This window comes from Anolis carolinensis, chromosome 6 (genome assembly GCF_035594765.1).
Source record: "Anolis carolinensis isolate JA03-04 chromosome 6, rAnoCar3.1.pri, whole genome shotgun sequence".
NCBI lineage: Eukaryota > Metazoa > Chordata > Lepidosauria > Squamata > Dactyloidae > Anolis > Anolis carolinensis.
In genome coordinates this window covers 43484623-43501340 of record NC_085846.1, presented here as the reverse complement: position 1 = coordinate 43501340, position 16718 = coordinate 43484623, and the positions used below count along the sequence as shown (strand labels likewise).

Sequence of the window (16718 nt, the reverse complement as noted above, 5' to 3'; positions counted from 1 at the left end):
GTCAATTTCCAGCTTTTGACAGTGCTCTGGTCCTTAACTTGTCAAATAAACATGGGATGTCTCCACTATTCAGGACTAACCTTGTTTAGCTACCCAGATTAGACAGGATTTGGTGCCTTTAATATTTCCAGCTCCTTAATTTTATTTTCCTATATAATTTTCCTATAAAATGGACTAATCCTGCAGATTATTCTTGGCTATTTCTTTTGATTGAATTGGTGTATTGTAATTCATGTTCTTACTATTCAGTCATCATTATATGATACCCTGGGATAGGACATAAAGTGTTACAAAATTATAACTAGAACAAACAAAACTAAAGGGAGCATTACCAAGAAATAAAATCTGACCTTTTGCTCATTCACAGCATTGAACTGATCAGGAATTGGCTTTACAAGAAGATGAATCCTAGAGAAACTGATCGACTTATTAATTCAGTAAGCTCTTACAATAATATGAATTCTCATTTTTTAAATGATTTCAAGAAATGCTAAAACACATAGCCTTGAGGGCGTATTTAACAGATCTTGAAATCTTATTTTGATAACAATTTTTTTGTTTTTGTAAAGTTGCTGGCTTAAGGTGAAGTTACATGATTACTAAATATTTGTTCAGGTGTTTTGGATGTAGGCTGCATCAACAAGTGTTAGTCTGCTAACCTTGTTTGCATCGTATGGAGTATGCCTTTCTGATAAGAAGAGCCCACATGGTGCAGAATCTTGATCCTTAACTGTTGTGAATTGTTTGTAGAAGAGGCCCCTATGCATAGAAGAAATAGCCTTGGTAAAGCCACAGGACAGGTCTAGCACGCTTTGTATTTTAGTGCATTTATTTACTCTACCTTTATAATACATGAACAGGGCTCAGATCATGATTTTGAAGTCTGAGATTACCTGCACAGAATGATCAGCCTGCATGGTCATGGAGGACTTTTGGGATATCATTTGATGCCAGTCCACATGAATTCCTTTTTCTTTCTTCAGTTGAGCCATTCAGCTATTAAATGATGCTGGTGTATGGATCAGTTCTTCCAGCCTCTTCACTGACAGCAGAGTACAATAGGCACAAGCACATCCCGTTGGCTTCAGTACAGTTTATTCACAGGCATATGTTTGCAGATAAAATACATTGTCCCCAAAGCACTAATGTGACATTAATGCTGGGTGTGATTTAGCTTTGGGTAGAAGAGAAAAGCTCATCAAAAGGCCACCATCACCCAATTTTAATAAATAATGAGTATAATTCTCTGTTACGTGAACCCAGGTAACTCACAAGATTAGATCTATGTCCAGAGTCAGACAGAAGATGTAAATGGGTCTTTTTAAAAGAAAGAGATATAAGAAGCATTCTAAATGGGTAGGAATTGCCCCATTAATCCTATGCATGCTACTTAAGTAAATTTTACTGAACACATGGAGGGGGCACACTGTGATTATCAAGAGTCTTCCAGTTTAAAGACAATTGAATGATAATGAATGAGAGAAGTGATTTTCCCTCCCTCTGACTGCTCCCTACACCTGATTTTCTACACCTCCAGCTTGGTGGACATATATGTTCTTTTGTGCTGCCGTTCAGAACATAATGGGTGATCCTGTATTTTCTGGCATATCTCCACAGCATTTGCTTTTACAGTTATGTAGTGGAAGTTTGGTTGTAATAGGGGATCTTACAGACAACTTTGGATTCACTTCATAGTGTCTTACACATTTTGGACCTTTGCTTGATATTTGTTGATGTGATTAATTATGTTATTTTAGATGCTTAATGTTTTGCCGTTTCATTTATTATTTTGCTGTTACTTAGTTGTTTACTTGCTTCTGTGATGATTTCTGTGTTCTGATTGTTTTGTAAAAACATAACTGCAAATAGGCAAAATATTGACCTTCCTACCAAAGTTCCAGGACACTTATGACTTTTCCTTGCATTTTTTTTTCAAGGAGCTTGGATCACCAAGTAGAGCAGATTCCATTGGTAGTGATCTCCCAGCTAGTGTATGGAGCAGTGGCCCTTCCCTACATCGGCTTCGTTCTCTTGACACATTCAGAGGGTAATTAACAGCTATAGAGGGTTTCTCACCATATATATGTTAAGATCTGTCTGTTAATGTGTTAGTAAAAGCAAAGTCAAAAAGTTAATGTAGTAGAGTCCACAAGGGAGAAAATTCATTGGGTTAGAGACTATAATAGCACAGCTGTACACAAGAATTAAATGCCAAGTACAGTCATCCTTCCATACTTGCGGTTTTGACTTTTGCAGACTTGATTATTCACGGATTTGATTAAAAGATGTTAGCCATTGCTAAGTCCTCCAGTGTGACTCTATACTCAAGTTCCTCTGGTCATGCAGGATAACCTAGATATTTCTAAAGAGAACATCGCTCTAGGACACTTACGTTCTCCAATGCAATTCTTTTTTTTTTTTTAAGTTTTTTAGATTTTATTTATTCATAATAAATAAATTATACAAATCACACACAACTAACATTAACACAAAACATGCAATAAAATTAATCATATATTTTATACATTTAAACTCTATGTGCACCCACCACTCATGGGACATTTATTCATCTTTAATGTTAACAATCCTTATATTGATCTAATGCTAATATATGTTGATTTGATTTTATTCCTTTTTCTTTGAAAAATATATATTTTAAGAAATCACCCCATATTGCCTCAAAATCATTTCCTTTTGTTTAATCTCTTTTTGCATTTTTTTCACAAGTCTGTTTATTGTTTATTGCGATATTCCACACCTCTTTGTCCCAAATATCAGTTTCATATTCATGCTTTTCTTTCCATTTTTTGGCTCTAACTAATATTAGAGCAGTAATTCTTTATTTTGCCGTTTTAATCTTTTGTCTCCAAAATTTAGCAGAAGTATTACATTTGGATTTTTTTTGTAGATTAGTAGATAGTATGTCATTCATTTCAACAAATTCTTTTCCCCATTTTTTAATGTTTTCACATTTTCACCATAAATGTATATAATGCAATTCTGTGTTTAGCTACCAGCGGAATTTTACTGCAGAGTCATGTTAGAAAACCTTGACATTTCTAGAGAGGTATCCCTAACTCCAGCAAATGTGGGAGGCTGATTGTACTTAGCCAAAGTACTGCTTCTTTCAAGAATAGGCTACTAAACTAATTGAATTTTAAACTCTCGCAAACTGTGCATTTATTCAATATGGAATAAATAGAAGTCGAAATATGTCTGTCTGCTTGTACCACAAAGGCTAGGTGAAGGATTGGTTGTTGCTAGGTGAAGTGGCCCTCTGTGATGTCACTGGGAAAGAAGGGTGACATTTGTATGAAGGGAAGAGAGGAAGGAAGGAAAGACCAACAGAGAATGGTGTTGCCATTGAAACATCATGTGGTAGACCCTTTCACAGCTGGAGGAGGGAGAAAGGGAAGGGGAAGAAAGAAAGGAAGAAAGGAAAGAGAAAAAGAAGGAAAAGAGAAGGAAGAAAAGGAGGGAGAGAGGGGAAGAAAGAAGAAAGAGAAAGGAAAGGAGAAAAGCTATGAGGGGAGAAAGGGAATAAAAGCAAGCCATCCAATACCTGGGCAACACCAGCTATATACGCTAATTCAGAATAAAATGGAAAATACAAAAAGTATGTTATAATAATCTGCCAGCAGAATGTTTTTTCAGGTGGTGGAGTCTATCAGCATCCCACTAACAGATGTGTTTTATGATTTGCTTTCCTCTTCGTAGGTTGGCCCTTATAATTATGGTCTTCGTGAATTATGGAGGAGGAAAGTACTGGTTCTTCAAGCATCAGAGCTGGAATGGTAAACTGTTGTTTGTAAAACTAGTTTCCTGTATTCAAATGAACAGAGATAGCCAGACATGACCTGAATTGTTGCCCTGTGTCCTGATTGCGGGTTTTCTATATATGCTTGATGATTGGCCACTGTAGAGAATGCTGGGTCCTGGGGCTAGATCCAATATGAGGCAAAGGTTTTCCCCTGACATTAAGTCTAGTAGTGTCCAACTCTGGGGGTTGGTGCTCATCTCCATTTCTAAGCCAAAGAGCTGGCGTTGCTGTAGTCACCTCCAAGGTCATTGTTCGCAAACGCACCCAAGATTATGTGGCTGGCATGACTGCATGGAGCTCTGTTACCTTCCCGCTGGAGCAGTACCTATTGATCTACTCACATTTGCATGCTTTCGAACTGCTAGGTTGGCAAAAGCTGGGGCTAACAGCGGGAGCTCACTCAAGTCCTTGGATTCAAACCACCGACTTTTCGGTCAGCAAGTTCAGCAGCTCAGCAGTTTAATCCACTGCGCCACCAGGGGCTCCTAGATCCAATATGGCTGTTCTTATATTCAAATAACAAAACGCCAGCAACCTGTAACAAGATGAATATACATACAGTAGTTTCAACTGTTAAGAGTTCTTTTCCTGCTTTTAAGTTTAGGAAGCATTAATAATGAAACCTATCCCCTAGTATCCCCAAAACAAGAACAAACATTCTCTCTGCAGAAGCAGTGTGGGTTGTAGGTGATTTGAAGCAAAGGAGCGAAAAGTGAATTATCCCCAGACTCCTTCAGTCCAAACGGTCCCTTCCCAAAGTGAATTGGAGGGAAGGGCAGGGGCGGGAAAGGCTTGGGATTTGCGTACATATATTTTGCGTGTAACAGGTATATTTTTGCAAGTGCAGAAGTATAGAGAAAGTTTATTGACACATTAGACTGAAGGATTTGATTTCAGCCTGAAAAACAGTTACTAGTGGATTGATGACAATCTAGGTTAAACCATTGTGCATTTTTTCTCTTTGTAGGACTAACTGTAGCCGACCTTGTCTTTCCATGGTAATTCCTCATGATCGCTAATAATGACTTCACAGCGTTCAAGACATTTCATTCAGAACAGCTCCATATGGGTTTTCTTTTACTGTATGTCAAGTTTGATCAAAATGGATAAGTCCTTGATTTTTTTTTTGGCTAAGATGAACACCATTGTAATTACAGTTTTTCATTTGTTGTTTTATTAATCCCGTGATTTGAAAAATGAAAACACAGTAATGCTGGCACAAAACCTAGAGCACAGTATCCTGAAACAGAATGCTTGGAAAGAAAGTTTTTTTTTCTTATAGACTTCCAAATCATTTTCAAGTTCTGTATACATAGCTAAAGATTGTGTGTGTTTTGGCTTTTACTATACATGTTGCACTTGTATGTTCCTTCCAAATCTTAATCAAATGTTGAGAACATACCAATATAAAATTATAACACATTTCTTTGAACAATTGAAATTAGTGAATAGAAATTCCCATGTTTGAAGGTATATGCGTGCTTGTATAATTTGAACCTTGAGGGTGTTTTTTTGTTGATACAAGCAACCTCTTCTTCAGAATCAAGCCTATTGCACTATTGCCCACCCCAGGATTTAAAATGCTTTAAGACAGGAATGGGAAATCTTTGGTCCTCCAAATGCTGGGTTGCAACTCCCAAAAGTCTTATCTAGCATGGGCAAAGGTTAGGGCTGATGGGAGATAGAGTCCAATAATACTTAGAAGCCCACATGTTCCTGTCCCTGACTAAGGGTACATCTAGGACTATCATTTTTAGGACTATCAGTTGTGACCCACATGGTTGAGACACTTGCCCAGAGGCTAGCAAGAGTTCAGTGGAGCTCAAAGACTCACTGTTCTGACTTCGCTGTGGGTAGTTCGAAACATCAGGCAACTCATAACTTCTGCTGCTTTTATGGCATGACTAGCAGAGGCAAAAGCAACAAAAGACATGAGTTGCCTCTGACATTTCAGACTTTTTTATGGCATAAGAAATAAGAGCATAAAGAACCAGGCACTTTCCAGAAGAGAGATGTGTGTACGTTGTTCAACTATTTCCCTGGTATTTCTGTATTCCACTTCACTAAACACACAATCCTTTGCATTTAGACAAAACTTCCTTAAATCTTAGCGTTGCTGAGATTGTAAGAAAATATATAATAGTTAAGATCTGTCATAATGAAATATGTTTTCTTCCCCCTCTTGCCCGCTTAGGTTTGTGTTCATCATGGGCACCTCCATTTCACTGTCTCTGAGTTCCATGTTGCGTCGAGGGTGCTCAAAATGGAAACTGCTTGGAAAAATCCTGTGGAGGAGTCTCCTTCTCTTTTTGATTGGAGTCATCATTGTGAACCCAAATTACTGCCTTGGACCTTGTAAGTTTTGTGAGGTTCACTAAGACATGTGCCACTCCATTTTTATGAAGCTGCATGAAATTTAAGTTTGTCCAAATACATTATTGCTTTATGTGCATACAAGTCCCCTGATAGTTGTGGTGTTACTTCTGTTCTTCCTCTGCCCTATCTGGAGTGGCATAAAATGATCTCAGAAACAGTAGGATGCTAAATTTGCAAGAATCCACAGTACATGGGATCATTTGGTTCACACTCTTGCAAATTTTCTGGCCTGAGTGCATGAAAGGAAGTGCTGAAGCAATAGGTCCAGGTTTTGTGTTTCTTCCATGTTCGCCTTAGGTATTATTAGTATCTATACCTGACGTTGCCCAGGTATCCGAGAGGCTGCTGCCTGCCTGTTTTCTCCTTTCTCCAACTCTTAAGGCCTACCTCACACTGTCTCCATGGCAACATTCTGACAATTCTCTTTGGGCAGGCTCTCTTTGTGGCTCTTTCCTTCCTTCCCTTCTCTTTTCTTTCCTTCCTTCTTCCATTGCTTTCCCCCATCCACCTCTGCATACTTTGTTTGCTTGCTTTCCTTTCTCTTCTTTTCTCCTCCTGTCTTTTTCTCTCTTCCTTCCCTTCCTTTGTCCCTTCTCCCCTTCATTTCTCTTCCTTTCTTTCTCTTTTTTCCCTTCCCTCCTCCCTGTCTTCCTTTCATTCAATTAAAACCCCTCGATTATTGTAAGTTGGTGAATGAAGAATATGTGTGCTAAAGCTGTCCCAGATCCATCAAGCCATGCACATCCCTTTATGATCCAAACAGATATTTTAAAAAAAATACATATTTGACTTTTATATAGAGAGATATTGTATTATTCTTACTGTCTTTTAAAAAAATTGTTGGCTTCAGAGAAGAGTGTAAAGCACTGACAAATTCACTCACACATCAAAAACAAGGAATTTCTTAGTTAACCTTAACTTTCACACCTTATAAACAGTACATGCATATTGTATATATTTAACCTCCTTGCACACATTGTCTGTTGGTTCAGCAATAAGCCTCTTTTTATAAATGTTAAAATACTAAGTTTAAAACAATTAAAGTGGCAATGACCATCTGTTTCTCACATGTATAGATCACTCCCTTGCTAACCTTACTCAAAGAGAAAGAGTGCATTAACCAACACTTGCACCACAGGATTTTTATAACATAAGTATATCCGCAGTAGCATTTTGCAACATTTTTCTCTCATGTAAACAGTAGTAGTTAATGGCTTCCAGAGCAGTAAGATAGTGAATCTACTCTGGAGTTTAACCTGAACTTTAAAGGAGCTATCCAAATACTGAACCCGCACTGGTGATATGATTCAGTACTTTGGATAGCTCTTTTAAAGTTCAGATTAAAACCCAAAGTGGATTCCATTCACTAACTGACATGGAAATGATCAGCTGCCCCTACCCCTAAACTGCCAAAAGAAGAAAATGAAGGTTTGTTTAAGGGGTTGTAATACACTAGAGTCTCTCTTATCCAACATAAACGGGCTAGCAGAACATTGGATAAGCAAAAATGTTGAATAATAAGGAGAGATTAAGGAAAAGCCTATTAAACATCAAATTATGTTATGATTTTACAAATTAAGCACCAAAATGTCATGTTTTACAACAAGTCTGCCACTTGTTTGGGAGCGTGGTTGCACTTGTGTTGTTGTTGGGCGTGTTGGCCCACTGCGTGTTGCTGCCTAGAGAAACAGCTGTGATCTGGGCGGGAACAGACTGCGTTGGATAATACAGAACGTTGGATGAGCGAAGGTTGGATGAGCGAGACTCTACTATAATGATATGACTGAGAGGAATTGTACACCTCACTTCCTTGTTATAAGTTATCCACCTTTACATTATTATTTCTAACACTCATTCAGGAAATAACTTACCCCAAGTATTCTTATTAGATTCTTATGACAAAACAGTTTTGACTGTACGGGCATTTCAAATGCTGGAATTCTGAAAAATTCACCTTACCTACACAAACAACTAAGAGTTCAACAAATAAGAAGCCCCAATACTGTTTTGTTATCCAGGCAGACTCCAGAAGGGGTCTAGACAGAGAAGGATAATCCATTTTATTTGGGGAGGGGGGGGGTTGAAGGAGGAAAACCATTTCCTTATTTTTGCTGGTTATTCCCCTCCCTTTCTCATATAATAAATGATGGTTGTTTCGACTTCAGCAACATTGGGGGGGGGGGGGGAATAACAGGAAAACAGGGGAAATGGTTTAACTCGACAACTTCCTTCTCCTCCTGTAAATGGACTACCTTCTGTCTAGCGCCTCCTTGTGGAATTGTTTCCCATAGAACATCCTCTGAAGATATGGCTTAAAAAAACAAAGGTGGCTAAGTGAACTAAAAGAAAGCACAGATTAAAATTTACATGGGGGGGGAATCGCTATAAAGCTGCTGGTCATGAAATAATATCTTTAATTTCATGCCAGATTCGTAGTTGGATTAATCCTCTCTATTTAAAAAGCAATGTTTGATTTTCATATTATTTATGTACTTTCTGCAGTGTCTTGGGAAAACCTGCGTATCCCAGGGGTGCTTCAAAGACTGAGCTGTACATACTTTGTAGTTGCTGTACTTGAGCTCCTCTTTGCCAAACCTGTGCCTGACAACAGCACTCTGGTGAGTGAATTATGAAGGAAATGTGTTTGATTCTTGGTTGTAAATAGTATTTGGAATGATTCTGACACTTCTCTCAGAACCCAAGTTAGTCAGGTTTGGAAAAGTGATTCTCATGTGTTGTTAATTTATATGATTTATTTCATTTATACCTGCTTTTCTCCCATGTAAGACTCAAACCAGCTAACAGTACATGTTTGAAATGATAGCTAAATACAATTTAAAGACCATTAAACAGCCCACTTAAAAAGATTAATGCAGAACAATTAAAAACATATCAAAACCTATTCCATATTAAAAACAGCATATCTGTTCCATTTCCCCAATTAGAAGCTGAAGCTATGAACCTCAAAAGAACCATGATAAAAGTTCTGAAGGAAGTTTGACTCCTTTTATATAAACAGCTTTATCTGTAAAAATATTATATTGTTAACTCATCTGCTTAAAACCCAGCTCATATTTCTGAACTGAGACTGAGAAAGGAATCTTATTTTTTCTAAAAATGGAACATTTGAAAAGATGTGTACTTGTCTTAGAACTCAATCATGGAGGTATAAGCATGGAAGTTCTAAAAGAACAAGCTAGGAAATTTCAGACATGAATGCCCTCAACTAGGCTTAACATGGGACCTCAGATGAAAGTGTTGGATGACCCGCTTCCCATCCCGTGAAAACTATCCCTACTAGCCAGGCTGGCTCATGGGATGACAGAATGTAGGATTTCATATGATTGTAAGCCACCATGTGGTTACTCTGTTATTTGAGAGCGAAACATTCAACATTGAGATCTGTGTTACATTTGATGACTTGTTATACTTGAGTAAATATGGGTAGTTTGAAAGTATTGTTACAACAGTATTCCACAGGTCAACATATGAATGGGGTGGTGGGAAGGCAACAGAGAGCTGAAATACAGATGTTATTCCAAGAGGGAATGATTTGAAGTCCAACTTTCTCTCCAAAATCCATCCCTGGCAGAAGTACCTCTTGGCTCGACTAGCCAATCTGCTGGCCAGCCAGGAGGATTATCACAGGGACCAGTGAAAATTTTGAGGCTTCTTGGGAAGAAACTAGCATGCTCTCAAGAGAAGATGGGAGTAGCTACAACATACACTTGGAATCAAAACAGGTTCCCTAGGGCACTACTTCTTCAACTGTGGGTCCTGACTCCAAATGGAGTCTCCTTAGCTCATTGTTGGGGTCATGTAAGTGCTTAATCTGTACTCCAGAAAAAGGAAAATCAGCCTCTTTAGCAAGCCTTGCAAATGCTGATCATCAGTAAATATTTGATTTTATACCTATTTTGTGTACCTACTAGCTGTACCCGGACATGCGTTGCTGTGGCCTAGTGTGGTTAAATGGGAGAGAAAGGATTGAGAAAGAGCAGGTTTCTGATATATGTGATTTCACAATGCTTGTGGGTAGGCAATATTTGTGGTTGTTCCATTGTGCAGATATAGAGATTGTGTGGTTTGGCGACTCTGGAACACGCAACATATTATTATCCATGTGAGAAGCAATCTGTAAACAGCAGAATTCCAAAGAGTGCCCCTGAGTGTAAAAATAGATATTTATTATATATTAATGGATGGATATAGAGCTCTTTCTTTCCCTGTCCTTCCCTTGGGGAGAATGACGGGAAGCCATGCCCCTATGTTATTTTCCTGCTGGGAGAGGCTATAGGCCCCTCCCAGGGAGTGACCCTAGTGCCCCGCCTCCCTTTTTTTGCTGTTGTAGTTCTTGTTAGTGGTTGGGTGGAACCCCAAAGACACTCCCCCTCCCTAAGCATAAGGAGGGTCACAGAATTCTAAAGATTGTCTTTGAGTGTAAATATAGATAGATAGATGGATATATATATATATATATATATATATATATATATATATATATATATATATATATATCTTTATTTCTCCTCCCTCCCCTTAGGGAGAATGACAGGAGGTATGGCTTCCTTGTGGTCCATGCCCCCATGTTATTTTCCAGTGCTTCCTCCTTCCAATTATTGCTGTTGGTGTGTGGGGCCCCAGTGATGCCCCCCCTCCCTAAGCATAAAGAGGGTCTTCCTAAATGTCTACCTTCCCTTCCCGTCCCTCTAAGTCATTCACTCTCTGGTTTCCCTAGAGGCCTCTTCTGCCTTAGCTGTTACTTTGAAGGCAACGCCCCCCCCCCCTTGAAGCGGAAGGAGTCTCTTGCTAAATGTCTTCCTTCCCTTCCCTATCAGTCATCCTCAGGCCTCCCTGTAAGGAAGCGATTCCCATTATGGCCTGTCTCCAAGGTGGAGGGAAAGGCCCTTCCCTTCCCCCTCACCACTTCCGATTTTGCCTCAACCCTTGCCATCTCCGCACGCCCTTCTCCTCCTTCTTTAAACAATTGTTTGTAGTACAGCAGCTGTTGCTTGTTTATCCAGCAGATTGCGCTGTTTGTGTACCTAAGCATGTTTTTTCCTGTCTCAGGTGTGACAGGTGTGTAATATTAGGTATATGAATACCTTAAAACACTCGCCAGTTCGAATGCTATATTGTGTCCAAATGTCAAAGCAATCGGTGAAGTAGTTTGGGAGATTTGAGGTCCCTCACAAACTGACATTACATTTTTATTTATATAGATTTACCTGGGGCCATGTAAAAATTTCTGATATTAGGGTTTGTGAGTGGTTTGTTAGGTTTTAGAAGCACTGCCCAAGAGGAAGCTGGGACCTGCACTTCCTTTACAATGGTAAATATAGCCTACATATAGTGATGGTACTGATGGTAGGTTCCCAGAAGGCACATTGCTTGATATTTAATGTCTTTTCTATGTTTCAACAGGAGATTCCATGCCCTGCTCTCCGAGACATTCTGCCTTATTGGCCCCAGTGGCTTTTCATGATGGCACTTGAAACAGTTTGGCTTTGCCTTACCTTCCTGTTAAACGTTCCTGGATGTCCAAAGTCAGTCAAAATTTTAATTCTTTGGTCCTTTTCTCCCAGTATTTCACTTGCTTTTGTCATTATGGTCTTTCCCAGCTTCACAGCCAGGTCTCATTGGACTCATACCTATTCACAGTATAGACATCTGAAGCTGAAAATCTAAACGACATATCAGGAAACAATTTGTTCAGATTTCTCATGCACAAGTTCACTGATTGCAATTAGAAACACGCGGGGGTGTCAAACTCATTTTCATCAAGGACCATGTCAGTCTTGTGGTTGCTTTCAAAGGGCCATTGAATCGATAGATGGAGAATTTATGGATACAGAGGGCTAACTATCATTTCTTCACATGGTTGGTGCTCTTTAGTATTTACCCGATTTGAGTCCCCAGATGTTAATGAGTGACAACTTCCATCATTTTGGATTATCAGTCATGCAGACTGGAGACATTGGGAATTGCAACTCAACAGCATTTGTGGCTTGGAGGTTGGGGAAAGGTTAAAGGACATTTTAAAGGCAGAAATCATATACACAAGCCTTGCATCTAAATTCAAACCCCGCTCTCCTGACTAAACAGAACAAACTGCAGCCTTTCTAGTGTTACTGTGTCACAACTCCCATCATCTCTAGTCATGGATGTCTAATGATGAGGAATACAGGAGTTGTAGTCCAGCAGCTGGAAGCCACGTAAAATGACATGGTGGGCTGGATTCGGCTCATGGGCCTTGGTTTGATACATGTGTCTTAGGTAGACATTCTTGAGACATTTTGCCCATTCAGGTCTCTGTTCTGTCTGTTCCCCATTCTTCTTCCCCTCCTGATACCCCAAACTGGATACTAGAGACCACCACTCTTATAGTAAGGCTTTTTCTGTCCCAGGGGTTTGGGAAAAGCCAGTAACAACCAAGAATTCTGTTATTCTGGTATTACTAAACTTCCTGGGTGCTCCATGCAAACTAAGAATGGCAACAGAGTGGAAGAACTGGGCTCTTATTTTCTAGTAATAGGCAAATCCATTGCTATCTTCTGGAGCCATATGGCTGCTCTAGGCTGATGATGGGAATTCTTGTCTCTTCTCAAAGCATCCATCTCAAGCCCCCTCCAATTGCATACCTCACTTTCCTTTTTCTCTCTCTTCTAGTGGTTACCTTGGCCCTGGAGGCATAGGAGATTTTGGAAACTATCCTAACTGTACAGGGGGAGCAGCTGCCTATATTGATCATGTGCTCCTAGGAGAGAAACACATCTACCAACATCCTTCTTCTAATGTAAGTGGTTTAAATTTCTGTCACATCTTTAACCACTCAGTTAAAAAACCTAAGTGGCATTGGAAGGGAAATTGCGGCAGGCGGTTTTATAAATCACCAGAGCTGAACATCACTATGCTATTTGTTTGTTTATTTGTCAGGATTGATATTTGAGATTACAACTAATACGGCTTTGATGCTACTGTATTTAAATTCAAAATTTTTATCAGGAGCACAGTATTCTTTGTTGTGGCAGAAAAATAGTGTTGGTGGGAAACCCACCTAGACCAAACAGCAACCAATCAGATAAAAATATTGTATTTCTTCAATCCTAAAATGTACTTTTTTCTTATGTAAACATCTCTAAAAAGAGAGTGTGTCTTTGAATCACAGGTATATCTTATGTATTTTTGTTGGTGGTGGTGGTGGTGTGCATCTTACAGTTGAAGAAATACAGTACCACTCTTATTTCCATTCAAAATAATAAAAACAAATTTTGTATTCCAAAAGCATTACCATCACCACTCTATAGAGCAGTGGTTCTCAACCTGTGGGTCCCCAGGTGTTTTGGCCTACAACTCCCAGAAATCCCAGCCAGTTTACCAGCTGTTATGTTTTCTGGGAGTTGAAGGCCAAAACATCTCGGGACCCACAAGTTGAGAACCACTGCAATAGAGGTTTTTTAAGGTTCTCATTTCAGGCTTAGGAGAATTTTATACTTACCATCTGCTTAAAACAGATAAGAAGATTTCACTAAAGCTTCTTATGAATAATGTAGAATATATGGCCAGATTCTTTGCTGCAGAAATGCTCTTCTGCCAGAGATGTGCCCACAAAATACTTGTAAGAAGAGAATGGAGACATTGTTTGGTGGCAACATCTATTATCTCATTTTAGTTTGGTAGCCTGGAGCAAAATCCTACTACAATGGTGATTTTATTTCTTTTCCCATTTCTTTTAACCTAAATATTTACCTAAAAGTTTGGACACTTGTATGGATTTCTATAAAAGGAAATGTAATTCATAGTCCAAGCTGTTAGAATCATAGAGTTGGAAGAGGCCTCGTGGGCCATCCAGCCCAACCCTCTGCCAAGAAGCAGGAAATCGCGTTCAAAGCACCCCCAACAGATGGCCTGATTAAAATGATCAAGGGTCTGGAGAACAGGTCCTATGAGGAGTGGCTTAAAGAGCTGGGCATGTTTAGCCTGCAGAACAGAAGGCTGAGAGGAGACATGATGGCCATGTATGTGAGAAGTCATAGGGAGGATAGAGTAAGCTTGTTTTCTGCTGCCCTGGAGACTAGGATGCAGAACAATGGCTTCAAAATACAGGAAAGGAGATTCCACCTGAACATTAGGAAGAACTTCCTGACTGTGAGAGCTGTTCGGCAGTGGAATTTTCTGTCCCGGACTGTGGTGGAGAGGCTCCTTCTTTGGAGGCTTTTAAGCAGAGGCTGGATGGCCATCTGTTGGGGGTGCTTTGAACGTGATTTCCTGCTACTTGGCAGGGGATTGGACTGGATGGCTCATGAGGTCTCTTCCAACTCTACTATTCTATGATTCTATGAGAGCAGGATGTAATTATTAATTGACTGTATAATGATTTAATGGCTAATTGGGGGTGGTTTGAACTCCCCTGAATCTAGACACTATACTTCTATTCATGCAGGCCAAAATCCCATCAGCTTTTTAAGCTGCCGCATGACATTGTTGGTTCATGTTTAACTTGTTGTCCATGAGGACTCCAAGATCTTTTTCACGCGTACTGCTGTCGAGCCAGGTGTCCCCCATTCTATGTTTGCATTTCATTTTTTCTGCCTAAGTGGAGTGTCTTGCATTTGTCCCTATTGGATATTTTGTTCGTTTTGGTCTATCTCTGATCTATTAAGATTGTTTTGAATTCTCCTCCTGTCTTCTGGAGCTATCCCTCCCAATTTGGTGCCTTCTGCAAACTTGATGATCATGCCTTCTAACCTTTCATCTAAGTCATTAATAAAGATGTTGAACAGGACTGAACCACTGTTGATTGCAGTGCCATTGGTGCCTTATAAATCAAAAGGGGCGCTGCTCTGTTGTTCTTGTTGAACTTCAGTAAATGTGTCAGTGACATCCTGGATATTTCCCCCCATGTTGTTTAACATCTACATGAAGCCGCTGGGTGAGATCATCTGGAGTTTTGGAGTTCAATGCCATCTGTACGCAGATGACATCCAACTCTACTACTCCTTTTCACCAGATGCTTAGGAGGCTGTCCAAGTCATGAACTGATGCCTGGTCGCTGTGATGGTCTGGATGAGGGTTAACAAATTGAAGTTGAATCTAGACAAGACAGAGGTCCTCCTGGTCAGTCGTAAGGCCAAACAGGGTATAGGGTTACAGCCTGTGCTGGATGGAGTCACACTCCACTTGAAGGCACAGGTTCGCAGCTTAGGAGTCCTCCTGGACTCATCACTGAGCCTGGAACCTCAGGTTTTGGCGGTGGCTAGGAGGGCTGTTGCACAATTAAAACTTTTGCACCAGTTGCGCTTATACCTTGGGAAGTCAGATTTAGCCATGGTGGTCCACACTCTCGTGACATCTAGGATAGACTACTGCACAGTGCTCTATGTGCTGCCAAGTGCAGTCAGTGAGATTTTCTGGGAAGACAAACATTGCACATGCTTTGCAGCAGTGACAAATCCTTCTGCCTCCATCCCCAAACATTTTTAATATCTCTTTCAGACTGTAATAACCCATACTGTTATGACTGGCTCATGCTACTAGCCCTCCAAATACTTGGGCAGCAGTTATGCCAGGCATGGGCATGCCATGGGCAAACAGCTAGTAAACTGTTAGGAATTGTGGGAGTTGAAGTCCAAAACACCTGAAGGGCCAAAGTTTGCCCATGTCTGAATTATACAGGGCTGGTTGCTGCTAGCTTTGCCCCCCAAGCAAGTCAGCAACTCCTCTGATGCCCTGCTACCTTGTTTCTTAAATTTTCATACTCATACTTTAACGAATTTGCCCTGTTCTAATTGTATTGGGTCATGTATTGTTAGTTGCCTTGAGTCCCTATATTGGGAGAAAGGCAGGATAAAAACAAAGTAAATAAATACATGAACCCAGTTACTATTTCCAGTTAGAATTAATCTGCTGACTCAGTCACCAGATCTATTTTAGTTAAGACTAGGCCTGGCTTCCTGGATCCAAAATGGTTGTTGCAGTGGTAATCTTGAAGACAATAAAGTACTGGGAGAAAATATGAGAAAAGTGTGTGAAAGGGTTAGTATGGAAAAGGAAAATCAAGCTTAGGTGGCACTTTCATGTCATGCACTTCTCAAATTCTAGGTGCTTTACCAAACTACCGTGGCCTTTGATCCTGAAGGGATTTTGGGAACAATCAATTCTGTCATCATGGCATTTTTGGGACTTCAGGTACTGTATCCCCTTCTCAACATGGTGCTGTAAAAGGTAGGAAAGCTCTTTAGACTGCCTCTCCAGCTACCTATCTATGTAGCAAGGAGATTCCTTCTCTCTCGGTCAATCTTAGGAACTTTCAGCACATATGAATAAGTTGTCAGTTTTTTTGCATGGGCATTTGGAAGTTATTTTAACACAATTTTGGTTGAAATTTTAGAAAAACTCAATAGGAATTAAGAGATGTTTATGTTAGTTCTTGCTGCAATACTCTGCTAGTTTCCCTCTCTGTTAAATTCATTCAAAGGGCTTTTGCTTTATCTAATATGCATTTTCCCCATCTTTTTCTCTT

General features: G+C 39.8%; 1 protein-coding gene across 2 annotated transcripts in view; it reads left to right on the top strand.

Moving 5' to 3' along the window:
• Positions 1-16718, top strand: part of hgsnat (heparan-alpha-glucosaminide N-acetyltransferase) — a 38944-nt gene that overhangs the window by 18643 nt on the left and 3583 nt on the right. Inside the window, exons 6-14 of one of the 2 annotated variants that reach the window (XM_008113068.3) lie at positions 368-437; positions 1938-2047; positions 3718-3794; positions 4788-4818; positions 6015-6175; positions 8699-8814; positions 11621-11742; positions 12866-12992; positions 16298-16384. In XM_008113068.3, the coding sequence (XP_008111275.2) occupies positions 368-437; positions 1938-2047; positions 3718-3794; positions 4788-4818; positions 6015-6175; positions 8699-8814; positions 11621-11742; positions 12866-12992; positions 16298-16384 (901 nt within the window). Of the gene's footprint in view, positions 1-367; positions 438-1937; positions 2048-3717; positions 3795-4787; positions 4903-6014; positions 6176-8698; positions 8815-11620; positions 11743-12865; positions 12993-16297; positions 16385-16718 lie in introns of those variants that run through there. The other variant, XM_062957669.1, reaches the window with a different exon arrangement.